Source organism: Plectrocnemia conspersa, unplaced genomic scaffold (assembly GCF_051122295.1).
Source record: "Plectrocnemia conspersa isolate PC_06_02 unplaced genomic scaffold, ASM5112229v1 ptg000003l, whole genome shotgun sequence".
Lineage (NCBI taxonomy): Eukaryota > Metazoa > Arthropoda > Insecta > Trichoptera > Polycentropodidae > Plectrocnemia > Plectrocnemia conspersa.
The window spans coordinates 26513722-26535986 of NW_028277167.1; the positions used below are offsets into that span (position 1 = coordinate 26513722).

The following is a 22265-nucleotide window of genomic DNA, read 5'->3' on the forward strand; positions in this document are numbered from 1 at the left end:
GGCTTAGTTTATTTTGCGAAAATCTTAATACCTAAGAATTCTGTATATTTAACCGTGAATGTATGTAATTACGACGTGGCTCGACGCGTTACTTACGTATTTCTCTATGTTCAAAGGATCGTTTATGCCTCTGGACATTACGAGGGTAATTGTGGTGGTCCGTTCAGTGTCAATCTATTGTGTTGCCAGTATTGCGGGTTACCCATTGTTTATATTTTACCATTGTGTAATTCATTGTTGTAATTTTCGTGGTTATGGTATATACTGCACGAGTATACTAAGAAGACCCCCCCCCCCCCACCGTAGTATGGGTCGTTGTTTACAAATTATTTTAAAAATACTGCGATAGAAATATATGCGCATTAGCAATTTTGTTATAAGTATAGTATTTTAAATACCTAGGTAGTTAGGCAAATAATAAAAATATTGAAGTCCGCATTGAAATTGCCAAAAGCAAGTTCTTAAAGTTTAAAGCTGGTCTCACAACTAAGCACATACATCTTCAGACCATAATTAAAAAAATAAAGTGCTATGTATGGTCAGTGTTTTATACACACGCGAGACCTAGAGTCTTAATTAATTAATTGACTGGATGCGTTTGAAATGTGGGTTATTATGCCCTTAAAATTCTATGAACTAAAAGAGTATCCAATGACTATAATATACTCTTCATGATAGGACGCGATCGAGAACTCTATTCAACGATCAAACAGAGGAAGATAAGAGTACTTTGAACGCATGGTTCAGGGTTCGAAATATGAACTTATTCATACCTCAATAATGGAAAAAATTGGATCAAAAGAAGATGTTGTGAAACATCGCTTATGGACGGGGATGAGAGCCGAAGAATTGTTTACCAGGAAGGATACATAGAACTTGTCAACAAGGTGGTCGCCAACGTTTGGAATTGGAGATGACACCAGCGGAAGTAGTAATTTGATTTCTTGCAAATGCTATATAAATACTCGTTATAGCTAGAAAAGTACATATAATAATGTCTGTTTATTTTAAATGATATCAAAAAATATGTTAATAATTATTCGCTACCAATAAACATTTCAGCAAATTTAACCAAGCAAATGCAATGAAATAAACGAATCCTTGACCAATACAATTGTAATTAAAAGCTTACCTTGTCATCACTAATATATTTTTAATAGCCACTATATTTATTTTCACGATGATTTAAAAATCGTCATTACTTAACAAATTAAAATATATTTGCTGAAAATCAACAGATTTTTTATAATAAAAAAAAGTACATATATTTAGGTTTGTGGCCTAAAAAATATTTTTAAAAAGATTTTTGATAATAAGAATTACAAAGTTTCTTTTAAATGTTATTTTATTGTCACATACTATCACTATCAACATTCATTAAATTTGTCATTTATCAAATCAGAATACAAATCAGAAACACGTCAATTTGATGGGTGCCGTAAATATAATGTTTTAAGGACATACAAAAAGTAGCTTGTAACAATACTAAAGAACTCACCCACAAGGCTGTAACCAATAACTAAGATAAGAAATAGAGATAAGAAATCTGGTAAGTGAAAAAATGCAAGGAAAATATGGCATCAAATCAAAGACTTTAAGGATAAACATATTTTAAATAATAAAACACAACAATTAAAACAAAACAATTAGAAACTAAAGAAAAATTTGATAAATAATTACTTGGATAATTTAACAGCAGATAAAGATACAATGACACAGGAAGTGAAATAAAAAACCAAGAAAATGAACAAATAAAATATGTAACACCAACAGAAGTAGCTATATAAATAACGAGTAGTAATAATTAAAATAAAGCACCAGGATATGCCCTAATAACTGGCGTAATTATGAAGAAGCTTTAAAAAAGTCAATAGTCAAACTAGCATATTTAATTTTCGCAGTGTTTGGATTAAAATTTGTGTCTAGTAGCTAAAAATAGCAGAAGTAATAGTGGTTTCCAAGCAAGGAAAACTATAAAGCAAAGTAAAATCGTATAGACTTATATCATTGTTACCAATAATATCTGAAGCATTAGAAAAACTCTTGTTGAAAAAATAAAACCCATAATAGAGAAGAAAAAAGCAATTCCTAACCATCAGTTTGGGTTCTGAAATTCACATTCTAGATTAGAAGCAACGCATCATTGATTTATTTATTTGTTCGACCGTTTTTTTAGATGTTGTTCATGCTTTTAATAAATTATGAAACAGAGGATTAATTCAGAATAATACCGAAGCAATATGTAGAATTATTTGAATTGTACATTTCCAACAGTTTATTCAGAATTTAGCAATATAATGAATATTCTGAATTAAGAGAAATAAGAGCTGGAAAATTTAACTAAGAAATTGCAAATTTTCATAAACGGCAACACACAACTAAATGTACAACATACAGCTAAATACCTTGGAATGACACTGGACACCAAATTGCGATGGAAAAAACGTATAAAACATAAGAACTTAGAGCATTTTTTTCTAAACCTAGTGTGTTTATTTTAAGAATAAAAGTAGAAGAATAAGTTTCTAAAACTTTGTATTCATTCAAAAGGTCGCACTTATTGGTCTATAAGGCCAAACGAAGTCGAAAAGTTGGGGTCGATGTAGTGGAGCAGCTTTGTTCGCACTGCAATGTTTCACGAATAATTCAGAGACGGCCAGTTGTTGTTATAAAAATGAGAAAAAATGAAACGACCGTCTGAAAAGCAATAATGATATTTATGTGGTGCATAATAAAAATGTTTATAATAAGAAGCGAGAATCGTAACGTGTATGGGCCGCACCGCCACGTTCGCGCGCCGCGTCGACGGCGTCGTACGTGTGTGTCCGCCAGTAGCGGCCGAGTGTTGGTGCCGCTTACCCGGCGGTGACGTCAGCGGCTCCCCTCCCCCGCCGCGCCGCCACCGCTGACGTCACGTCTATTTCCGCGCGACGCGGCCACATCTACGTATCGCCAACGTAACGTAAACGCCACAATCGACGACCATACCCCGCCGGCATGTCTTTCGTGCCGTTTCGTCCGTTTTCGCCGCCGCGCCTTTATCGTTGTGCGACACGTTTGTTTTGACAGGTGACGAGACCCGATAACCGGATAACGGATAACCAGATAACCGATAACTGGATAACCGCGCGCTCTCTCTTGAGACCGTCCGAATTTTATAAATAGTTGCCAAGCGACGCGTTTTCGCGGAGTGCGCTCGTCCGATTTTCGAATTGCGCGCGCGATCGTGCGGTTCCAACGTTCGCCATGTTTGTTTTGTTTATTCTCGTGCGGTGTTTGTATAGGTGCGCGCTTAGCTCTCGTGTTTGATTCGTTCGGTGCGCTGTGCGAATTATAACTTTTTCGACATATTTACAAAACCAAACTGTTTTATTTATGTATGAAAATATAAATTATGTTATTACACTACCCACTGACCACTCACAGGTCCCGAGTCGTACTTTTCAAAAGTAACTGTGTATTGTTAGTAATACATTCTTAGAATAACCCGGTATTTTTAAACCGTTTTCTAAACAAAACAATTTTCATATTTTATTTTGTATTATGAAGACAATATTTTTGATCATACTTTGTTTCAGGGCTGCTTAGTCAAAATGAAAATTTCTTTAAATAGTATCCTCTTGAGAGTTTTAAATGTCCCTTTTAATGTAATCCAGAGCCAGATTAAGTGCCTCAAGCTTAGCATTGTATTGTTGCGCATTTCCCCCAATTATAAATAATAATCTTGGAATGTATTGCCCGTAAACTGTTATTACTATAAAGATAATGTTGAGGATTAATTAGTCATTAATAATCTTAATAATTGTAATTTCTACAATTGTATTATAATCTAAACTACAATTACAATTTATATTACGTATACAAATTATATTACGTATACAAATTGTAATTTCCAGGTGGCCATTTGTGGGCGACCATCTGATAATTACAAATAATACGTAGTATAGCAATAACAACGTATTGCTTCTAGGCACGTGTCTCGTAGCGTATGAAAAAACCTTTTAAGTAGTGGAAATTAATGATTATTGTTGATTTTTGAAAGTCTGCATGGCTATTGCAAGCTAATTTTGATGTTCCGAAATTATTGTTTCTGTATTTCTTATTAAATACTTACCTGCCTTGTCTACCTCTGAATAATATTGATTTGGACCACAGCTTACGCTAAGAGGAAAGCGACTGCTTTTTTGTTTTTTATATTTCAGTTCACGAAAGTTCCTGGTGAAAGTGTATTCCGAGTGGAAGTGCATTATATGTACCATGTATGCATTTATATACGCTAGTCGTGATGGAGGAGGTTCTTTTGCTCGGCCCGCTTTCGACGCGTTCACCAATTGTGACGATTTGGAGCGTTGTTATATTTAGTGTTGTTATTTCTGTCATTTTTTTGATCAGTGGTTTTATCGAAATTTTTACTTCAGATTGCCATTTTCTGAAAAAAGTGTTAAGATATAGAAACGACGTAACTGATTTCTTTGAAATAAAGTATTTATTTTCATTTGGCCGCGCAGGGCGAAATTTTGTGAAACTTTCATAATCAACAGATATTTTCATTAATGAAAATATCAAGTGCTTCAAATTTCTATGAAAAATTCTCAAATTTCTCTCTGAGCGATTAGATAATATTATTTAACCCTTTGATTAGTATGGACGTACATGTACGTCCGCACTCGATTGTCCCAGATAGCATGTAATAATATTTTATATTGTAAAAATATATATAGATTTTCACATTATAATAATATACATATATTACAAATAAAATATTATTTCTTATTTTTTTATAAATGCTACATAGATTAAATAATACGTTAAAATCATTATATTTGTATGATATATTTAAAAAAAAAATTTTTCAACAAAATTTGTCCAAATAATTAAAAGATTTAAGACATTTGGATTACTAAAAGAATAACATAAACGTTGGACGCACTTCCAACAATTAAGGCAACCTCGACGACTGTTTCCAGCAGCAGGAACAATCAGAACAAAGTTAGGAAGCAATTTAAAATATGAAACGTTTAATGCATTGTTTTTTTTAAATACGTATTTTAAACATTTCAGTAAATGTTCTGTCTATGATACATTATTTTGTTGTTTACTAAAAAACTATTATTTATTAAAATAAAATATTAAGAACTTGTTTGCCAGTAAGTTTTTTAATATTTATTTTTCCTAAATTGTTTTATAAATACTCTATATAGGTAGATTTGATCGTATAGCTTTTTTGCATTTTGTTCATAAATTTATATTTGGTTTAAATAAAGTTTAAATTGGTCGCGCAGTGAGAATTTTTTTCGCCTCATTTTACGCACCTGTTGCAGCACTATGCATTTAACATTGTACCACATGCTCCATAGTCCATACTTGTGATGTGAACGTAGATTCTATAGATTCAAATGTTCCATTTGTAAAATGCTGATATTTTCCCACAGATTCTCAAATATTGATATCTATTTTCATTATATTTTGTTATTATTTCTCATTCTAATCTATATATGTATGTATATAATATATTAATAAAAAATGTGTAGAAACATTTATCTGGATTAATGAATGTGAGCTATTTGCTTAATTTCTAAAAATCGTAAAATGATCATAAGTTACATTTTCTACGCCGTTTTATAGAAAGCTTCCGTTGAGATAATGTTTGTTTCGAGGTTAACCTTCTAATTATTCATACATATATTACTCTTTCCTGTTAAATGATTTAACATTAACGTGTAAATAAAAAAGTATTTTTTTTTATAAATTTAAAGTCTTATGCCTACGCTGATGTATAAACGCACCACTGGTAGCTTATATTTATAGATGAGTTACACAAAACAATGCAAGTTTCACATTGCTTAGTGTAGTTTTGATTATAAAACTTTTCTTTGCTTTTTCTCGAACCTACTAATTTAAAATTAATAATTGAGCAAACATATTTATAACCTTGAATTGAGTAATCATAATGAATGCATTGATTAGAATAAGTTTAAATGTGTTTGTGAATACAAATCAAACGTAAAACAAAAATAGCTTTTTTTCAGTAGCTAAAAACTATATTTATTTTCAAAACGTATATATTATCAATAATTTAAAAAGTCTAATTACAATAACAAATTTGACAGAAATGTGTTACGCTGCAAATTTTTTTTACAAAATGATTTACATATATCGTTTATGAAATACTCGGCAACCAAAGTTTTGCATAGATAAAGAAGGACAAGTGACTAAGCCGGTAAGCGGATCGAATTGACATGACGTCATTGTGGCCAAATTGAGTCAGTTTAATAATAAATATACCGATACATACCTGAAATATTAAATTTTGTATACTTGAATGTTTCAAATCAGTAAATAAATTGTAAATCAAACTTATAAATAAAATTTGCCATTAAATGAATTGTTAATTTGCAACACTGGATTGTTTAACTAATTTTCAATTTTATTTAATTACCATAGAAATAAGGAAAATGATGTATATTACTACTATAAGGAAATCGATATATTTTATTGCAGGTCGTAGGTTTTGTTCTATCCTTCTATGAGTTCAAATCTAATATATTTTTAATACTGATGATAAACACGTACATAAACGTCAAATGCATTGCCATTTGCATGTAATGGCTGCATTGGTTTTAGTACAGATTATTTTTCATATGATATTATATATTTAAAAGCGCAGGGTAACATCCTTATAGGTGAGAGACAAATAGTAATGGATTCTAATAATATTATATATATCCTTCTTATCTAAATATTTTTGTATATCTAGAATTAAAATAAGCATAAGCCCAATCCGTTACAATTAATACTTTGACTCTTTATATGTATTTTTTCTCTGAAAAAAATTCTTAAATTTACCAACTGATTAAATAATTTATTACAATATGTATAAAAACCAATTCAGGAACATATTTATTCAAACTGCTTGAAAGTTTTTATAAATGCTAATGATTTAGTATACATATTTTTCCTTTCATTTTACAATTATTCAATGTCATAATCTTTTTTATTTTCACTATTTTTTGCAGTAAATGACGATACTTCAATGACACAAACTGTTTTCTTTTACAAAAAATAATATTTTTAGTATAATCTGATGTATTTCTAACACATGATATTTATATTTAAATATAACCATAAACTAATTTATTAACCACGAATATGACTTACGTAGTTAAGGAAAAAATATTTTTTAATGATTGATTATCGAACGTAAAAAAATGTGTTTTAAGGCATTGTAAATTTCTAACATAGGTTTAACAGCAAGCCATATTCAAGGCCATTTAATTTTACTATGGCTTATTATACACATATTTACGAAACTCTTTTAGTGTAGGTATTATTTCAGCAAATATTAAAAAACATTTAATTTGAAAAAAATAGGACAATTATTCAAAATTAATTCGGACACTTAAAAACATTAGCTTTGAAAAATTTGCTTTCCGGATTAAACTTTGGAAATTAAGTGAAGTTTTAAACTATAGTAGAGTTCATAACATTTATACAACACCCGTGGCTAAATGTGGTCTACAAGAAAATTGATATCATTTTCTGCAACCTATATGTCGAATTTATAACATTATCCTTAAACAGCGGTATGAAGAGATAATATGAGGCACTGAGCATATTAATGGAAAAATTAACAAGTGTATGTTTAGATAAGGTGACCAGATTTTGAAAATATCAAAAGACACTAAAAGTATATAGATCATTATTGCAGTGGGAGCTAAAACTTCGGAAAGTTTTGTTCAAAAGCTATATCGGAAAAAAAAGTTTGAGGACAGATTGCCGTGGAACTAAAAAAAAGGTCGTCACCGAAATTTTTGTTCAACCATCTCGGAATTTTTGTTGAGGAGAACAAATTGATGCGGGAGCTACAAAAAGTAATTTCGAAAATTTTGCTCAAAGGCAATCTCCAAAAATTTTTGATGAAAAAAAATGCTAAGGGAGCTAAAAAAAAAGGTCTTTTTGAAAATGTTTGTTCAATGAGGACAATCCTCCTCTAAGAAGGACGTCTGGTCACCTTAATTTAAAGATATTAACCAGCACGATAGATCAGTGGTGTTAGTCGGTGATTAATACCTGAAAGATCTCTTTCGAAACCCATATGTTCCATAGTGTTTTTCAATTTATACCGTCTCTGTAAAATAAAAATTAGTGATGTATGGTTCTTAGGCCTTAGGGGTGTGACTTCGCAGCCAGTAATAGACGTCGTAAAGCTGGTAACAATTTATTTGGTATCACATACATTAAAACAAACTATTGTAGAATATGTGATATTCTCCGAGCACTGGTGAAGAAACTGGCGAAGGAATGATGTCCTCTGAGGTCTCTTGTTGCTCGTCGCCTTTTGTCATATATCAGCTGAAGGTCTCCTTGCTGTCTGCAGTGTGTGGTCGTGATCGATCGTATAGGTGTCTTGTCTTATCGTGTCGATCGTCCCATGGAGATAAGCCTTTTGTATCGTAGATTGGGGAGGTCTCCAGCGAATTACAACCACACAGAGTTCATTCAACCAAATGTTGCGCTCGTATATTCGACCAACGAAGCCGTTGAAGAGTGAAATTTACTCGGTGGACATTTTCGAATGTCAAATAATGCAAAGAGTTAAACATTAACGGTCTTTTTTCTATCGCTCGATGACGTATTGTTTGCGTAACCATAATGCACAAAAGGGTACAGATTCTCTGTATTTCGAGGATAATAACGACATGCTTCGACACATTCTTTATGTGTAAATGATCGTTTTTTCCTCTGTACATTACGGTGGTTTACCATGGTGGTCCGTTCAGTGTCAGTCTATTATGTTGTCGTTCTTGCGGGTTACCCTTTGTTTATATTATACAATTGTCAGGATACATTATTGTAATTATCGTTTGATTATGCTATTAACTGCCCGAGTATAAGAAGACTCCCACAGTGATTATGAAATAATTATAATTTCGATCAATTATCACAGATTACGTTTTATCAAGATTTTCCCAATTTCACGGATGAATATCGTGATGAATAATTAAAATAAAATCCATCTAGGTTGTGCATAGTGATATGTATTGATTTAAACCGTAACAATAGATTATAATTAATAAAATATATGTCATTGATTTACAGACTATGATTTCAGACTGGTGGCTCACTAATTATTTTGTAGTTGTTGATTGTATACTAAGATTTAAAATAAATAATGTGACTATGATGATGAGATTACAAACTTAAATCTAAAAATGTCGGCTAATTTATATAGAAAATTTCATCTATAAATGACCTTCAATCACCCGTAGACTTCAGAGTCTTATCTCACTAGCAAGGTCGGTTTTAATATTTTCCTGTAACATTTATCAATATTGATATATTAGCATTCATATGCTGAAACAGACGCAGCTTATACTTCCTAATACAGCGTCTATTATTTAATATCGCGGCGCTTTCAAACATAATTCAACACTTTATGGATGTAGTTTCTCAAATATCCCCATAACCGGATACCATATGTCCGAATAAGCTTTAGAACTTGTAATATATCAATCATGCCGTGGTACGACTTTTCGCTTGATTGCTATCAGTAACAGATAGATCTTTATATTTATAAAATTGATACGCTAATATTTTATAGAATACAAAGTTATTCATTCATAAATTATTAGTATTATTGCAAAAGTTTTGAAAACACGTACGATTTGTGCAATAGTATGGATACGTGTTGTTATCGTAGCCTTGTCTACATCACGTACTCTGCGAGTCACCTATGAAGATCGGGTTGAACTCTTGATTTTCTGAATTTCCTGGACTATATTTGGCTTGACGTGGAAAGCGACTTTAGCGTGGGGCAATCTAAAGAAAACAACCAGAATTGTGGACAACCAGCGCCAAGCAAACTGATATTTCATTTATAATTTGCGATATTTTGGCCAAAAACGACACTATCGTGATGTCGCAGCCACCGTCGTCACCAGTTATGCCCCCATGCGACTTTTGGCTGTTATCGCAGATAAAGAGGACAATGAAAGGACAACGTTTTGCTACCATAAAGTAAGCCGAAGACTACCAAATAGTTCATTCCACAAATGTTTGCAGATGAAGTATATATTATATATTGATAATATAAATACAATTTTTATTCTATATAGTAGTCGGAATAGCATACTCCGTAAGATGATGGACTATAAAAACGAATCCAGCTGCAAAATGACACATTGGTTGTGAACTATAATACTCTATTTGCGTTAACACTGTCAGTTCGAGAGCTATATATTTCATCATTATTCACAATTGAGAGAAATATTTTAAGTTTGGGTTTACGTCCCTATTATTAGCTCTAAAGCACACGATACGGATGTACGTTCGATATATGATTACTCCTGTTTATATTTTGAGCAGATTTATAGAAATTAAAATCAATACTATAATTTTTATATTTATCAATCAATCGGAGTAATGATAAGTATATCGAACATATATCCCTATCTTGAGATTTAGAGCTAATAGTGAAGGAGTAAATCCAAACTTGCAATCTCTTTCTCAGTTATGAATGATGAAATGAACAGCTCTCGAACTGACTGTTTTACCGCAAATAGAGTATAGTTTATAATTGATCCTCCCATTTTCATACATGGATTTGGTAGCTATTGATTGATTTATCCCGTTGTAACGCATTGGGCTCACGCCTCGTGTTAAAATGGAAAGATTTAAAAAATATATAAAAAGGTAGAACATCAATCTCAGCTTTACCTTGAGATACTCCAGCTGATATATTTTTGATAGAGATATAAATGTGGGTACTTGTTAATTATATCGGCGCCACGCTCAAAAACCAGATTTTTATGCACATTTTCTGTGCTCTGGTTTTTGTCTCTAACGTCTGCAAAAATGGCCAACAACGTTATGCTACATAAATTTATTTAAAAAAATAGTTTTTATTACCGTGTTTAAAACTTATTTTTTTATTCTCTAAATATCGCAATTAACCGTTTAGTAGTGTCGTTGATAACACTAAATAGCACATGAATAAACACGCGCACGGCGATAAAAAACTAAGTTATAAATTTAAAGACGTATTTATGTAGCAAAACGTTGTTGGCCACATTCGCATAGTTTAACGCCAAAAGCAGAATAAAAGTTCTGAGCGTGTCGCCGATATCTTTAACAAGTACCTAAAAGTGTTTTCTTGTTTGACTCCATATTGGGATAATTTTTTGAAAATCCGCTACATTTGTTTTGTACAATTCGGAAAATAGATATTTAACCCTACGGCATTTATTCAAATCTACACCGAACTTAGGATGTTCATGATTTTATTAATTTTCAACTCGTCTAAAAATAAACGTTTTGGCGATAAAGGAATTGAGAAAATAGCGAGTTGAGGGGTTATATTCGGTAGTGGGCAGTGAAGGGGTCAATCTACGTTTGCTTGTGTGCGTGCTCGACGTGACGTCAGCGCCTCGTCCGGCTAGCGTGCGCATGCGCATTGGGGCGGTGCGCGTGACGGGCGCCCCGGCCGCCCGCGCCTGACGTGGCGCCTACGTCCGCCGACGGAGCCACCCTACCCTCCGACCCGACTGCCGACGACGCGCGAACGTCGGCGTCACCGCCGCGATCGGTGAGTGCCGCCGAGTGCGCGTGCGCCGTCTCGAGCGTCTTTCACCGCAACGGGGCCTGCGCCCCCGCCCCCGCCCCCCGTTCGCTCCCGTTACGTAAATCCGTCTCTTTCTGTAGGGGTTCGCCTGCGCCCCCCCCGAACCCCTCCTTTCCCCGTCTCCGCCGAAGGACGCCGACCCGACTTTGTTTATGTAAATAAATAAATAAGCTAGCTGCCTAGAACGAGTACACTCGAAATTTCGCGGCCGAAACGCGACGTCTTACGACCATGTTGCCTTTTGTTTACGTTTACTTTTAGGCCAAAGTCGCACGATTGTCGGCTATGTCGATTAGTTTGACGTTTGAACGTTGCTTCGATGACATTTAAATAGAATTTTTAGGTTAACTTTGACATTATTATAGGATGCATGAATAATAGAAAAGTACTAATTTTTATTTTGATTTAAAATTATCATTTTATATGTTAACAATAAATTAATCATTAAGAAAAGCTGTGATTTTTGTGTGCTGTGATCTTCTAGCGATTCTAGCGAAAAGCTGATCTAGCGATTTTCAAATATCAGTACATATTTTTCTTAACACTTATACCATTATATTTATATTCCCATTAGTCGATGTATGCCAATAGTGTCGACATAAGTCAGTGCCTTTGTGCGATTAAGATAGTTTTTAGACTCTTCACTCCTCATCCATTTCCGCTTCAGGTCAAATGTCACATAATAAGAAACAAATTTTGAATCACTCATAAATTGAAAAGCTGGATTATTTTAATCACGTTTCAACCATTTTTTGATGTTTTCTTTATCAGTATTTTCAAAGCTTTTCAAATTTTCCATTAATTTGCATATTTTTAGATATTTCACTTTACTCATGTTTGTTTGAATCGACTAAATAACTGCATTATGAAGAATTTTCCTTCAAGATTAAACCTCTATTTTTAACAATCACTGATTTTTACTATGAATCAAGATTCAGATACTTGTATAGCATACATTATGGTATTTTTTCCAGAAATGTATTAGGTTGTTTTCTGAATTTTTTCGGCAGTTTTCGTAAGTACATCATCAAACTATAATGTAAAAAATATTTTTATAATTTCTTAAATAAATATTAAATAATTATTTAATGTTTTTATTATGAAAAAATATTGAGAGCCACTGTCAAGATAAACTTAAAATAATAATATACAAAATTTCACATGAGTGTGCACGCCCAGGATCAGATTTCTTCTAACGATGTTATTTTTTCAATTACGAGTACACTTTTATTGCGCTCATATGAGCGCGCGCCTTGGAAGCGGTTAAAGAAAATCAGCACGGTATTATCACTTCATTGATAAAATAACTCTCTAGGGCATTTGGTTGGATTAAAGATTTGTGGATTTATTTTTTACAAACATAAGAAAGACGACTGTTTTTAATTTGCTTTATTATGGATGAAAAGGGGTATTATCTAATAACGATGTCATTTTCTGTAGTAATCTATTACTTTTTAAAAATCCTCTAATTTCAGAAACTAATTTTCAATGTTCTTTCAATTACTTATCAATTGTAATTAATAAGTTAATAATCCTAAGGTTTTTTATTTACACTACAAGTACAAGCTAGTTATCAACCAGCTATAACAAATTTAAACATAAGTAGCAATATAATATGTATTAAATTTAAAATTGTTAATATAAGTACATACTATAACAAATATGTTTATTATAAATTAAATCTGAGATAAAAATTTATCTCTTGTACCACAAGGCAGTGTATTAGGACCGTCACTTTTAAAAATATAAATTTTTCAGACTAAAGCTATAAACATTTGTTATAGCTGGCTTTATAATGCTCTTAAATATTAATGCCTTTTTGCCAGGTAACTCACGTATCTTTTTACAGGTGCCCCGTTAGGGGATGGACGGAATGGTAGAAGAAAATGGGGCGGGCGGTACCGGGGGCTCAATCGACCCGTTGAAATCGTCGCCCTCTTCCAATCCGGGGCCGCACGTCGTGGCCGTCACGAGTATCGTTCACCTGTCGCAGACTCCCTCTCAAATGGTGCGTCCCTTACGCTCGGTTACTGCGTGACCGCGCGAATCGCATTGTGACAGTCTAGTCTCCGTTCTCAGGTTCAGTCGGTGATACAGCCCAATCAGCAATCGGTGATACAGGCGCCGTCGATGCAAGTGCCGAAAACCAATGTTATACTCGTTGGAAAACAGAGTTCCGTCATACACACGACGCAGGGAACCCTGCAGACCCTTCAGGTGTGTGTTTCATATTCGTCGCCGTCGTATATATTATTCGTCGTCGTCGCTGATCGAACGTGAACGCTTTCAGATTAAGCCGGAGCCGAATTCGGGGTCGACGCCGATAAAGATGGATTCGATGGACAGCGACGACAGTATGAGCGATGAGGAGAATCCTAAAAAGAGGCGGGATCTTCTGACGCGGAGGCCCTCGTATAGGAAAATACTTAACGACCTGGGCGGAGCGGAAATCGCCGGTAAAATTCACAACGGCTTACGAATGCTGTATTTTTGCATCCTTGTGTGTACATATTTCAGTTGCTAAAATTTAAATTCGCGTCGTAAATGTTGGATTAACTACTCTTACGATCCCATTGAGGATTCCTCTACATATTGCGTATTTAAATTTTAGAAATTGATTTTGAAGTACTAATAGTATATATAAAATGCATAGGTAGTATCACTCTTGAATGCATAAGTAGATATATTTTTAAAATATGCTATTATCTGCTTTATTAGTAATTCGATAATTAAACACAATGAACATAAGTTCATTTAGGTCATCCTATATTTTTTATGAATAAATGAAATGCAGTGCTCAACAGTCGCAATTAGTATTAGGAACGGTCTACGTTTTGTTGATTGAACTACAAAAGATACAATAACCGGTACCGATTGAGGTGTTGCTTGTTAGTGGACGTATACGTTTTGAGATTGTTGCATTAGATATATATGTATCCATCTTTTTAAATTCACTGAAGTCACCAGCGACAATATTTCGAGCGGTAATCAACTTCATTTAATATTTCTATCTTTTAACGATGGTTAGTTAATTGAAAATCTTCGATATTTTTATCTCATAATGCAGATCAATAATATTTACACTTCTTCACCTCATATTCAGAAATGAGACTATTTTGTTCACTGCTACTCAACAACAACTGATGCAATAGACTAGTATTTTTTAGTCCATCTGTACACTTGCTGGAGTAACAGATATGTATCACCGCACTAAAATACTTAGAGCAGTGTTTACAATTTTTATCACACTCTTAAGATTATTATTTGCCTTACACTCTTAATTAATTATACCTTAATATATTTTAGTGGCGCTGTTCAAAATATTATATTAAAAATAAATTTGTAGGATGACCTATAAAAAAATATTTAGATAGATTCTGAAGCAATTGGTGGATACTTTTACAGAGAATCGCTTGGAAACAAACTCATCGGAATGCGAGTATGATGTATCATTGCCGCCTCCATTGTCATACCCGTCAGGTCAGTCTCAACATGTTGGCCGTTAGAGCAGCTGTATCTGTTTTGTTCTTCTTAACACGGATGGAATAAAGAGATCGATCATTCAACACAAACATTGAAAACGTCTCAATCATACATTTAGAACGATGTAAAATTTCATCGCTCGAAAATCATGCACATCCTTGAATTACGTGTAATATATAGCAAGCTTTAACCATTTAGTTTGTTAGCTATATTTGTCATACTCTAATGGGATTTATATATATATATATTTATTTTCTCTATACTCCAACATGTTGACACTACTGGGTTTTTCATGTGTTTCTAAAATATGCACAAGTAACTGTTTCATATGTATGTATGCAAAGTATGATTAAGTAGAATAGTGTGTATAGCGTTTTATTACTAACTCGGTGAAGGATCGCTTTGTTTAATCGGTGTAAGTGGAATGTTGAAAAGTTTGTGTTTCATAGTGATGGGTTGAGTAAAATTAGATTTATTTCGAAACATATTAGCATATACGAAAAAAATCCATTAATTATAAAAATATATTAAGTAATTATATATACACTCAATTATCGTGGGCATTTAAATTCATAAAGAATATTATAAGGTAAATGTGAAGTCCAAAGACAAACTACAAGGTTAATTTAATTAACATTAGTTATTATTAACGTTATATAATATCAGGAATTGAATTTTAATATTAAATAATATTTTTCATTAAATTAATGGACTTTTTCAATATTTTAAACAAGATAATTCCAAATTCAGGCACATTTGTAACAGTTTATAAATAATATAAAATCTTTTTATATTTGCACTAAACAAGTATTTTTCACAAATGTATATTTCAGCTAAAACATTAGTTGTTCGCTAGAGGTTCTCTTTTTTTAAATATATGTAGATGATTCTATTTTTTATACTATTATAAAATATGGTAAAATCGACGGTTTTTCAATATTAACACTGCGAGCATATACAATTTTTAATAGTGTTTTGCTTCAATTTACATTGAACTTAAACAATGTTTCTTTTTATACTTTGGAATGTAGAAGTAATGATCTGCTCCAAAAATCGCAACACTTTTTTATAAAGTTATTGTATTTTATTATAATTTTTTACGATGACAAATATGATTTTTAATTATTCACCAATGAATATAACTTCTCAAAACAGCTACCTTTGTGGAGAGAAACGGCACAGGATGTATTGTGTTTCGCTGCTTAAGCGATTTCTTTAAAAACTATGTGTGACATAATTTTTCTTAATAAATATTTTTGTAGTACATATGCTTAAAATATGTCACTAATAATATTTTACATGGATTATTCCATAACCTGGTCTGAGGACATCGACTTTCTGGGTATCACAGATAGTGTTAATAAAAAAATTTAAATATTTCTGTTTGATATCGGTACATAATGCATATTTCATGAACCACTTCATGATTGAAATATTTTTTAAAAGTTGTTCTAAAAACCGATATTATTTTCTTCTCTTTTTTTAAATAAAAATTAAATTTACTAACAGAAAAATATTTTTTTTAAAACATATACTCAAAAAAACACGTTTTTGTAACACTAAATTTACGAAACCCGTCAGATAGACGGGTTTCTGGTTTATATTCTGATTTGATTTGTATCAGACAGTATTTTTTTTACGACCTTTTATATTTGAAGAATGAAAATATATTAACACTATTTTATTTTCGGAAACTTTTTGCTTTTGTAAATCTGGTCACTATAAACCTATTTTTAATGACACCCGTCAAATTTACCAGTTTATAGCTGTTAATCTAGTGTTAAAGGACAATTTAAATGAGTAATAAATAAAATAATTGTTCCATAAAACGAATTGTTTATGCATTACCATTGGACAGATTAGATGCGAGCGAGCATTAGTCAGAACAGTGAACATCCCATGAATAACTCTGCACCGAATCTGTATCCGAAGATTTACCTTACATAAGTACACAAAGAATTCGTTTTATGGAATAAAGTATTTGTTTAAATGAATGTAACTTTTAAAATAATTCCCTGTTAAATCGTGCCCGTTTTATATAATATAATAATAATTAAATTGAGCAATAAAATAATGATTCATAATAATACATAATTCCATCTTTGCCATATTGTTTTAAATTTTGAGAAATAAAACAAAATACGCATTAAAATAAAATAATATTACTAAAATAAATTACTGAACGTAAATGAAAAAAAAACGACAAGCGAAATCCTGCAGATGTGCGGTTGTCAAGCTAATCACTGAGTTCGAAAATCCCGCACGTGTGCGGGACCTTAATCTATGTTTTACGAACTAGGTTATGGATTTTTAACATAATAAACAATGGGCGAAAAACTCAGTGTTATTTGTATTAAATTATTTTTTTTAAATTTTATTTTACTTATATACTAGGTTTTTTGTTAAAATCATTTTTTACGGTTACTTGTGACATGTAGCTATATAAATTTTTCGTTGTAACAAATTTATTACATAAAAAAAACTAATGTTCATTTTGAAATCATTGCATAATTCTATGTATATGTATATTGATTGATCAAGCTATTGAATCATTGTGGTAAGCAATTGTAATCGTGTTAAATCATCATATTTAGCTGTAAAAAAATAGATTTACAAAAATCTTGCTATCAAATAATTACAGCAATAGATTTGACAAACCGTTACAATATTTTTAATAATTTAAAATATATTAATTATAATATTGAGCCCAAAACTCAACTTAAATTGCATTAAAATATTTATATTAAAAAAACAATGATACATCTGAAATCGGCGTTTAATTCTACACCTAAATCAATTAATCTTATCTTTGTGGCAAAAATATTTCAGTGTTAAAATAATATACATATAAGATTGTATCTTAACTATTTTAAATAATTAATATTTTTAACCCTTTCGCTGCCAGCTGTTGCTAGTTTGGCGAGAATTGCCAGATACCACTTTATCGCTAAAAGATTTGGATGTATTTTTAATGGGATGTAGGGTTTTTGCTTCAGGGGCAAATCATATTTTTTTAAGCACTTCAAGGAAACACTTATTTTATGAACTGTAGCGATTTTTATTGCACCTCGTCAATTCTAGTAAATGTCTCCTTTTAAACTGCAGATAAAAATTAGTCATGAGAGACAAGGTCTGCCATCACTAGGACATTTTAGATCTGGCATTTTATCTTATTCGCTCGTAAACTCGAGTTTCACTAATGGCATCACCTAAGAGAGCTTTTTTATTTTTTGCTAAGCAGCTTTCTCATTCGACAACAAAATTTTACATTGTTTTTCAACGGTTACAAAATCATGCGATCATCTTAGTATATCGCTATGAAACAGCCTGGTTTATTAACTAACGATCTAATGACACAGCCCCGAATTACATCTGATGGAAATATGCCTAATTTTGGAATTGTATTTGTTTACACTTTAAGCATGAAATTATTTTAGTTTTGTGTATATTATATAGTGTTTATATTACGATACTAATTCTTTATTATAAATAGATTATTTTGCTATAAATGCTTTATTAGAATTGTATATACTTATAAATTGCATACGTTTTATACTTGAATACTAAATTAATACGGCGCTGGTTATTTCAAGTAAATATAAACAATTATTATATGCCTTTACATATTATCGACCTTGTATATATTCTTATTGCAACATTTTTTATAATCTCAAGTATAAAATGGAAAACGTAAATCAAAGAGATTATTTTACACCGGTACAAAGATTTTAAGATTAGATTACTCCAAACTTCTCGCTCTATCCGATATTTCATTTTGTTTAATACATAACGACTGACATAATGCAGATTAATTCGCCATAGTGTGTTCGCACTGTCGATACGTTTGTTTAACGTGTTTTCAAATTAATAAATGGATAAATTCCAGTGATCCCCGCCGGCGCTCTGCAGGGCGAAGGCTTGCTCTCCATGTCAAACACCGGATCGGCAGGAACCATCGTTCAGTATACGTCTGGTCAGGACGGTAATTTTTTTGTTCCATGTGAGTCGTTATTTGCCAACCTTAATTTCAACTTATTATTTGTTTTTCGCCTAGACGATTTTTGAGAGTCGGTAAAACCGTTTCGGTGTCTAACGTTCGTTCGTCGTGTTTCCGTCTCGTTTCAGTGTCCCAAGGTACGCCAGTTTTGGAGGACCAGTCGCGGAAACGAGAGATGCGGCTGCTCAAGAACCGGGAGGCGGCTCGGGAGTGCCGAAGAAAGAAAAAGGAGTACATCAAGTGCCTGGAGAACCGAGTGGCCGTGCTCGAGAATCAAAACAAAGCCCTGATCGACGAGTTAAAAACATTGAAAGAACTGTACTGCAAGCAAAAGTCGGAATGAGGCGACTGGCGAACGCTAGTGGTTAAATTATCTGTGTCCATTGTGACTAAAGTGAAAGTTCAAAAATGTTACACACGAATACGTATGTATCGTTGTATGAATCTATGAGATGTTAAATTCATGACGCATGCGAGAGGATCTTTTTCTTTCTTTATGAATAATTTCATCTGACAATATAAATCTCGGTCTTGTAAATAATCAGAAATGGAATCTGTTCTTAAAAAAAAGGCTTGTGACAATGGATGATGTTTAATAAGCCAAAGGATGTGTCCATGTTATCGATGTCGGCTTTGAGGACGACGTTGTATTTTATTTGTATATATCATTATATACGAGGGTGAGTCAAATGAAAACTATATTTTTATGGACCTGAACCTCTTTCTTTCCACTGTCTCTGAATGGTCCAAAAATGTGAAATCATTGGGGCGAGAGCGGTAGACACTGGAACTGCAGAACATCCATGAACAGTGTGGTGAGCTGATCAATTTTCAAAAGTGAGGCTATTTCGTTTTATTTTACAATGCCTTCAACTGTTTTTTTAGATTTTTTAGTCCATTCATACATTTGCTGAAGTGACAGAAATGCATCACCATACTGAGTTTTCATTCATCAATAAAATTCAATGAGCTTAAATTCTACATTATTACAAAATTTATATCACTGCTCTACTGAAATGTACGTTGCAGGTGTGGACACCATTTTAAGCCACTGTTGTGTTATACTTTCATATATTGTCTATTCTTCAAATTATGTGTAACATTACTGCCAATTTACAAGATTAGGATTTCATTTGACTCGATTTCAAAAAAATATCTGTGCAAAATCACTCATGTAAAAATGCACACGTGACGTTCATAAAAGCTACATATGTATATAGACGAGTTAATATGTTTAAGTATAAATAAATTAATATATGTAAATGTAAGTGAACCATCGAATTGTATTTATTAACGCTAAATAATATATATATATATATATATATACACATATATATATTCGTACAGTGGAAATTTAAAATTATATACAAAAATGTATAAAAATGAAAACTATGAGGGAGCATTTTGAGTTTGCAAAAGTTCATATCTTCCATGACTGTTTTAACTAATCAGTTTAACTACCCAAATTTTAATTATATTAATGTTACATCAAAAAAATATATATGTAGATATCTAAGAACGTTGTATTTTTGACTTATTTTGTAATCTCGAGATGCTCCTGACATTGTTAATTAATTTATATAAATATATATATATATATATATATATATATATATATATATATATATATATATTATATATTACGTCGTCAGCAGTTTGATGTATATTTTGTTGTTGTAATAACAACATGGCCAAATCTAGTTTCATTTAATTTCTGTCATTTTTTAATGTGGTTATAAATTTGGACAATTCCGCTGGCGATTGATATGTGAATACCTCTGAGAAATAATTGAATTTTTTAATAATCTTAAAAAAACGTGCGATTCGCCACCTCGTGTATAATTAGGTGTTAATTAATTACAGTCGTGTAACCATGTGTAATTTGGTGTATTTTTGTGCAAATTTAGGGTAATTTAATGTATAGTTTCTCCACTTTGAGGTGTCGATTCGTACGATTTATATCAAATTCAAAATAAACTGAGTGCCTTTAATGAAATATATTTTATATCATTCGTATATATATTTCATTTCATTTTTAAAGATTGAATATATATATTGATATTCATTAGAAGAAAAGAGCAATTTATATTTTTAAAACTTAAGCGAGATACCTGAGCTTTTTGTATGTTTTAATTAAATAGATGTTCTTAAAGAATCTTATTATTATTTTTGGATTTTTATCTGAATATATGCCATGGCAGTTTTTTTTATAATTGCGTATTAATTTTAACGAAATTTGTATTTGTCGCTTGCTGTCGGGAGTATATTTTGTCTATTTTTGATTTTTTTAATCGCTTAATTTGGGTCGTTGATCATCCCAAAAGTAAATAGATGTATGATGTTTTATTAGAATCTGTGCCATCACCGTTAAAATCGATAACGTGTCATTTTAGCACTTGAAAACTAATTTATTTCTAAAGAATATCAAGAGGATATAGATAGTATACTACTTTGTTGGTTATGTGTGTAATTATTAATATTTTGTTATTTCTCTATCGGAGGATCTTTATTAATGTCTGCAAATTGCTGTTGTAATTATATTTTAAAACAGATTGTAAATAATAAAATTGTATTTTTACAGAAAGTTAATATAGTTTTTTTATATAATATATGTTGGATTTACTGATGCCAGAAATATGATTCTTTTTTTTATTACTCACAAACAAAAACTGATACTGAAACTAAAACGTTGAACAAGAGGAGCAAAAATAATTCATTTTCACCAGTGAAGAAATATAAAAGATGAAAGGAGAGTTACTGTAATACATTCTTAGAATAACCAGAGCTTAAATATTTTATTTGAAAATACATGTTTTTAAACATCATTAACAAATATTTTTTAAGCTTGCCAGTCGTCCGAAATTTTAAAACCAGCTGAATTATTTTATAATTTGATTTTGATTACCTTATTATATCTATCAACCAGACCAGGTAACTAATATTATGTTTTGACAACCCTTTATTTTTATTTAATATTTATATTTGGTACTTTCCTGTTATCGGGGGTCAAATTTATTCTAAAAAAATATTAATTAATTTTATTTACTTATATACAATTATTTAACATTAACTTTTATACAAACAATTGGACGGAATAGCGTAGTCCGTAACGTCTCAGACTAGTAACTGAGGTTGCGGGCTCGAGCCCCGGCAGCAGCATTCGAA

The 22265-nt window shown here is 31.8% G+C and overlaps 1 protein-coding gene and 1 long non-coding RNA gene across 10 annotated transcripts; one reads left to right on the plus strand and one right to left on the minus strand.

Annotated features, from left to right (window-relative positions):
* Positions 1–1327: 1327 nt before the first annotated feature.
* Positions 1328–2875, minus strand: LOC148237130 (uncharacterized). Its single transcript, XR_015808954.1, has 2 exons — positions 2783–2875; positions 1328–2697 (listed from the first exon to the last, which is right to left on the minus strand). It is a non-coding gene; the product is annotated as an uncharacterized LOC148237130 (long non-coding RNA).
* Positions 2811–20473, plus strand: CrebB (Cyclic-AMP response element binding protein B). 9 transcript variants are annotated; one of them, XM_088182007.1, is made up of 6 exons: positions 2811–2957; positions 13470–13628; positions 13700–13837; positions 13911–14076; positions 18990–19103; positions 19229–20473. In XM_088182007.1, exons 2-6 carry the CDS (start codon positions 13485–13487, stop codon positions 19441–19443), a joined length of 777 nt encoding a protein of 258 aa, XP_088038133.1. In that variant the 5' UTR covers positions 2811–2957; positions 13470–13484; the 3' UTR covers positions 19444–20473. The 9 variants fall into 9 exon arrangements, with proteins under 9 accessions (XP_088038133.1, XP_088038138.1, XP_088038132.1 ...); XM_088182006.1 differs by having other exon boundaries at positions 2831–3069; XM_088182008.1 differs by having other exon boundaries at positions 2836–2962; positions 19229–20137.
* Positions 20474–22265: the final 1792 nt, after the last annotated feature.

Coding starts and splice junctions, on each gene's coding strand:
- CrebB (XM_088182007.1), top strand. CDS start 13,485: ATGGACGGAATGGTAGAAGAAAATGGGGCGGGCGGTACCGGGGGCTCA. Junction 13,629..13,699: donor CGCAGACTCCCTCTCAAATG/GTGCGTCCCTTA, acceptor CTCCGTTCTCAG/GTTCAGTCGGTGATACAGCC. Junction 13,838..13,910: donor GAACCCTGCAGACCCTTCAG/GTGTGTGTTTCA, acceptor GAACGCTTTCAG/ATTAAGCCGGAGCCGAATTC.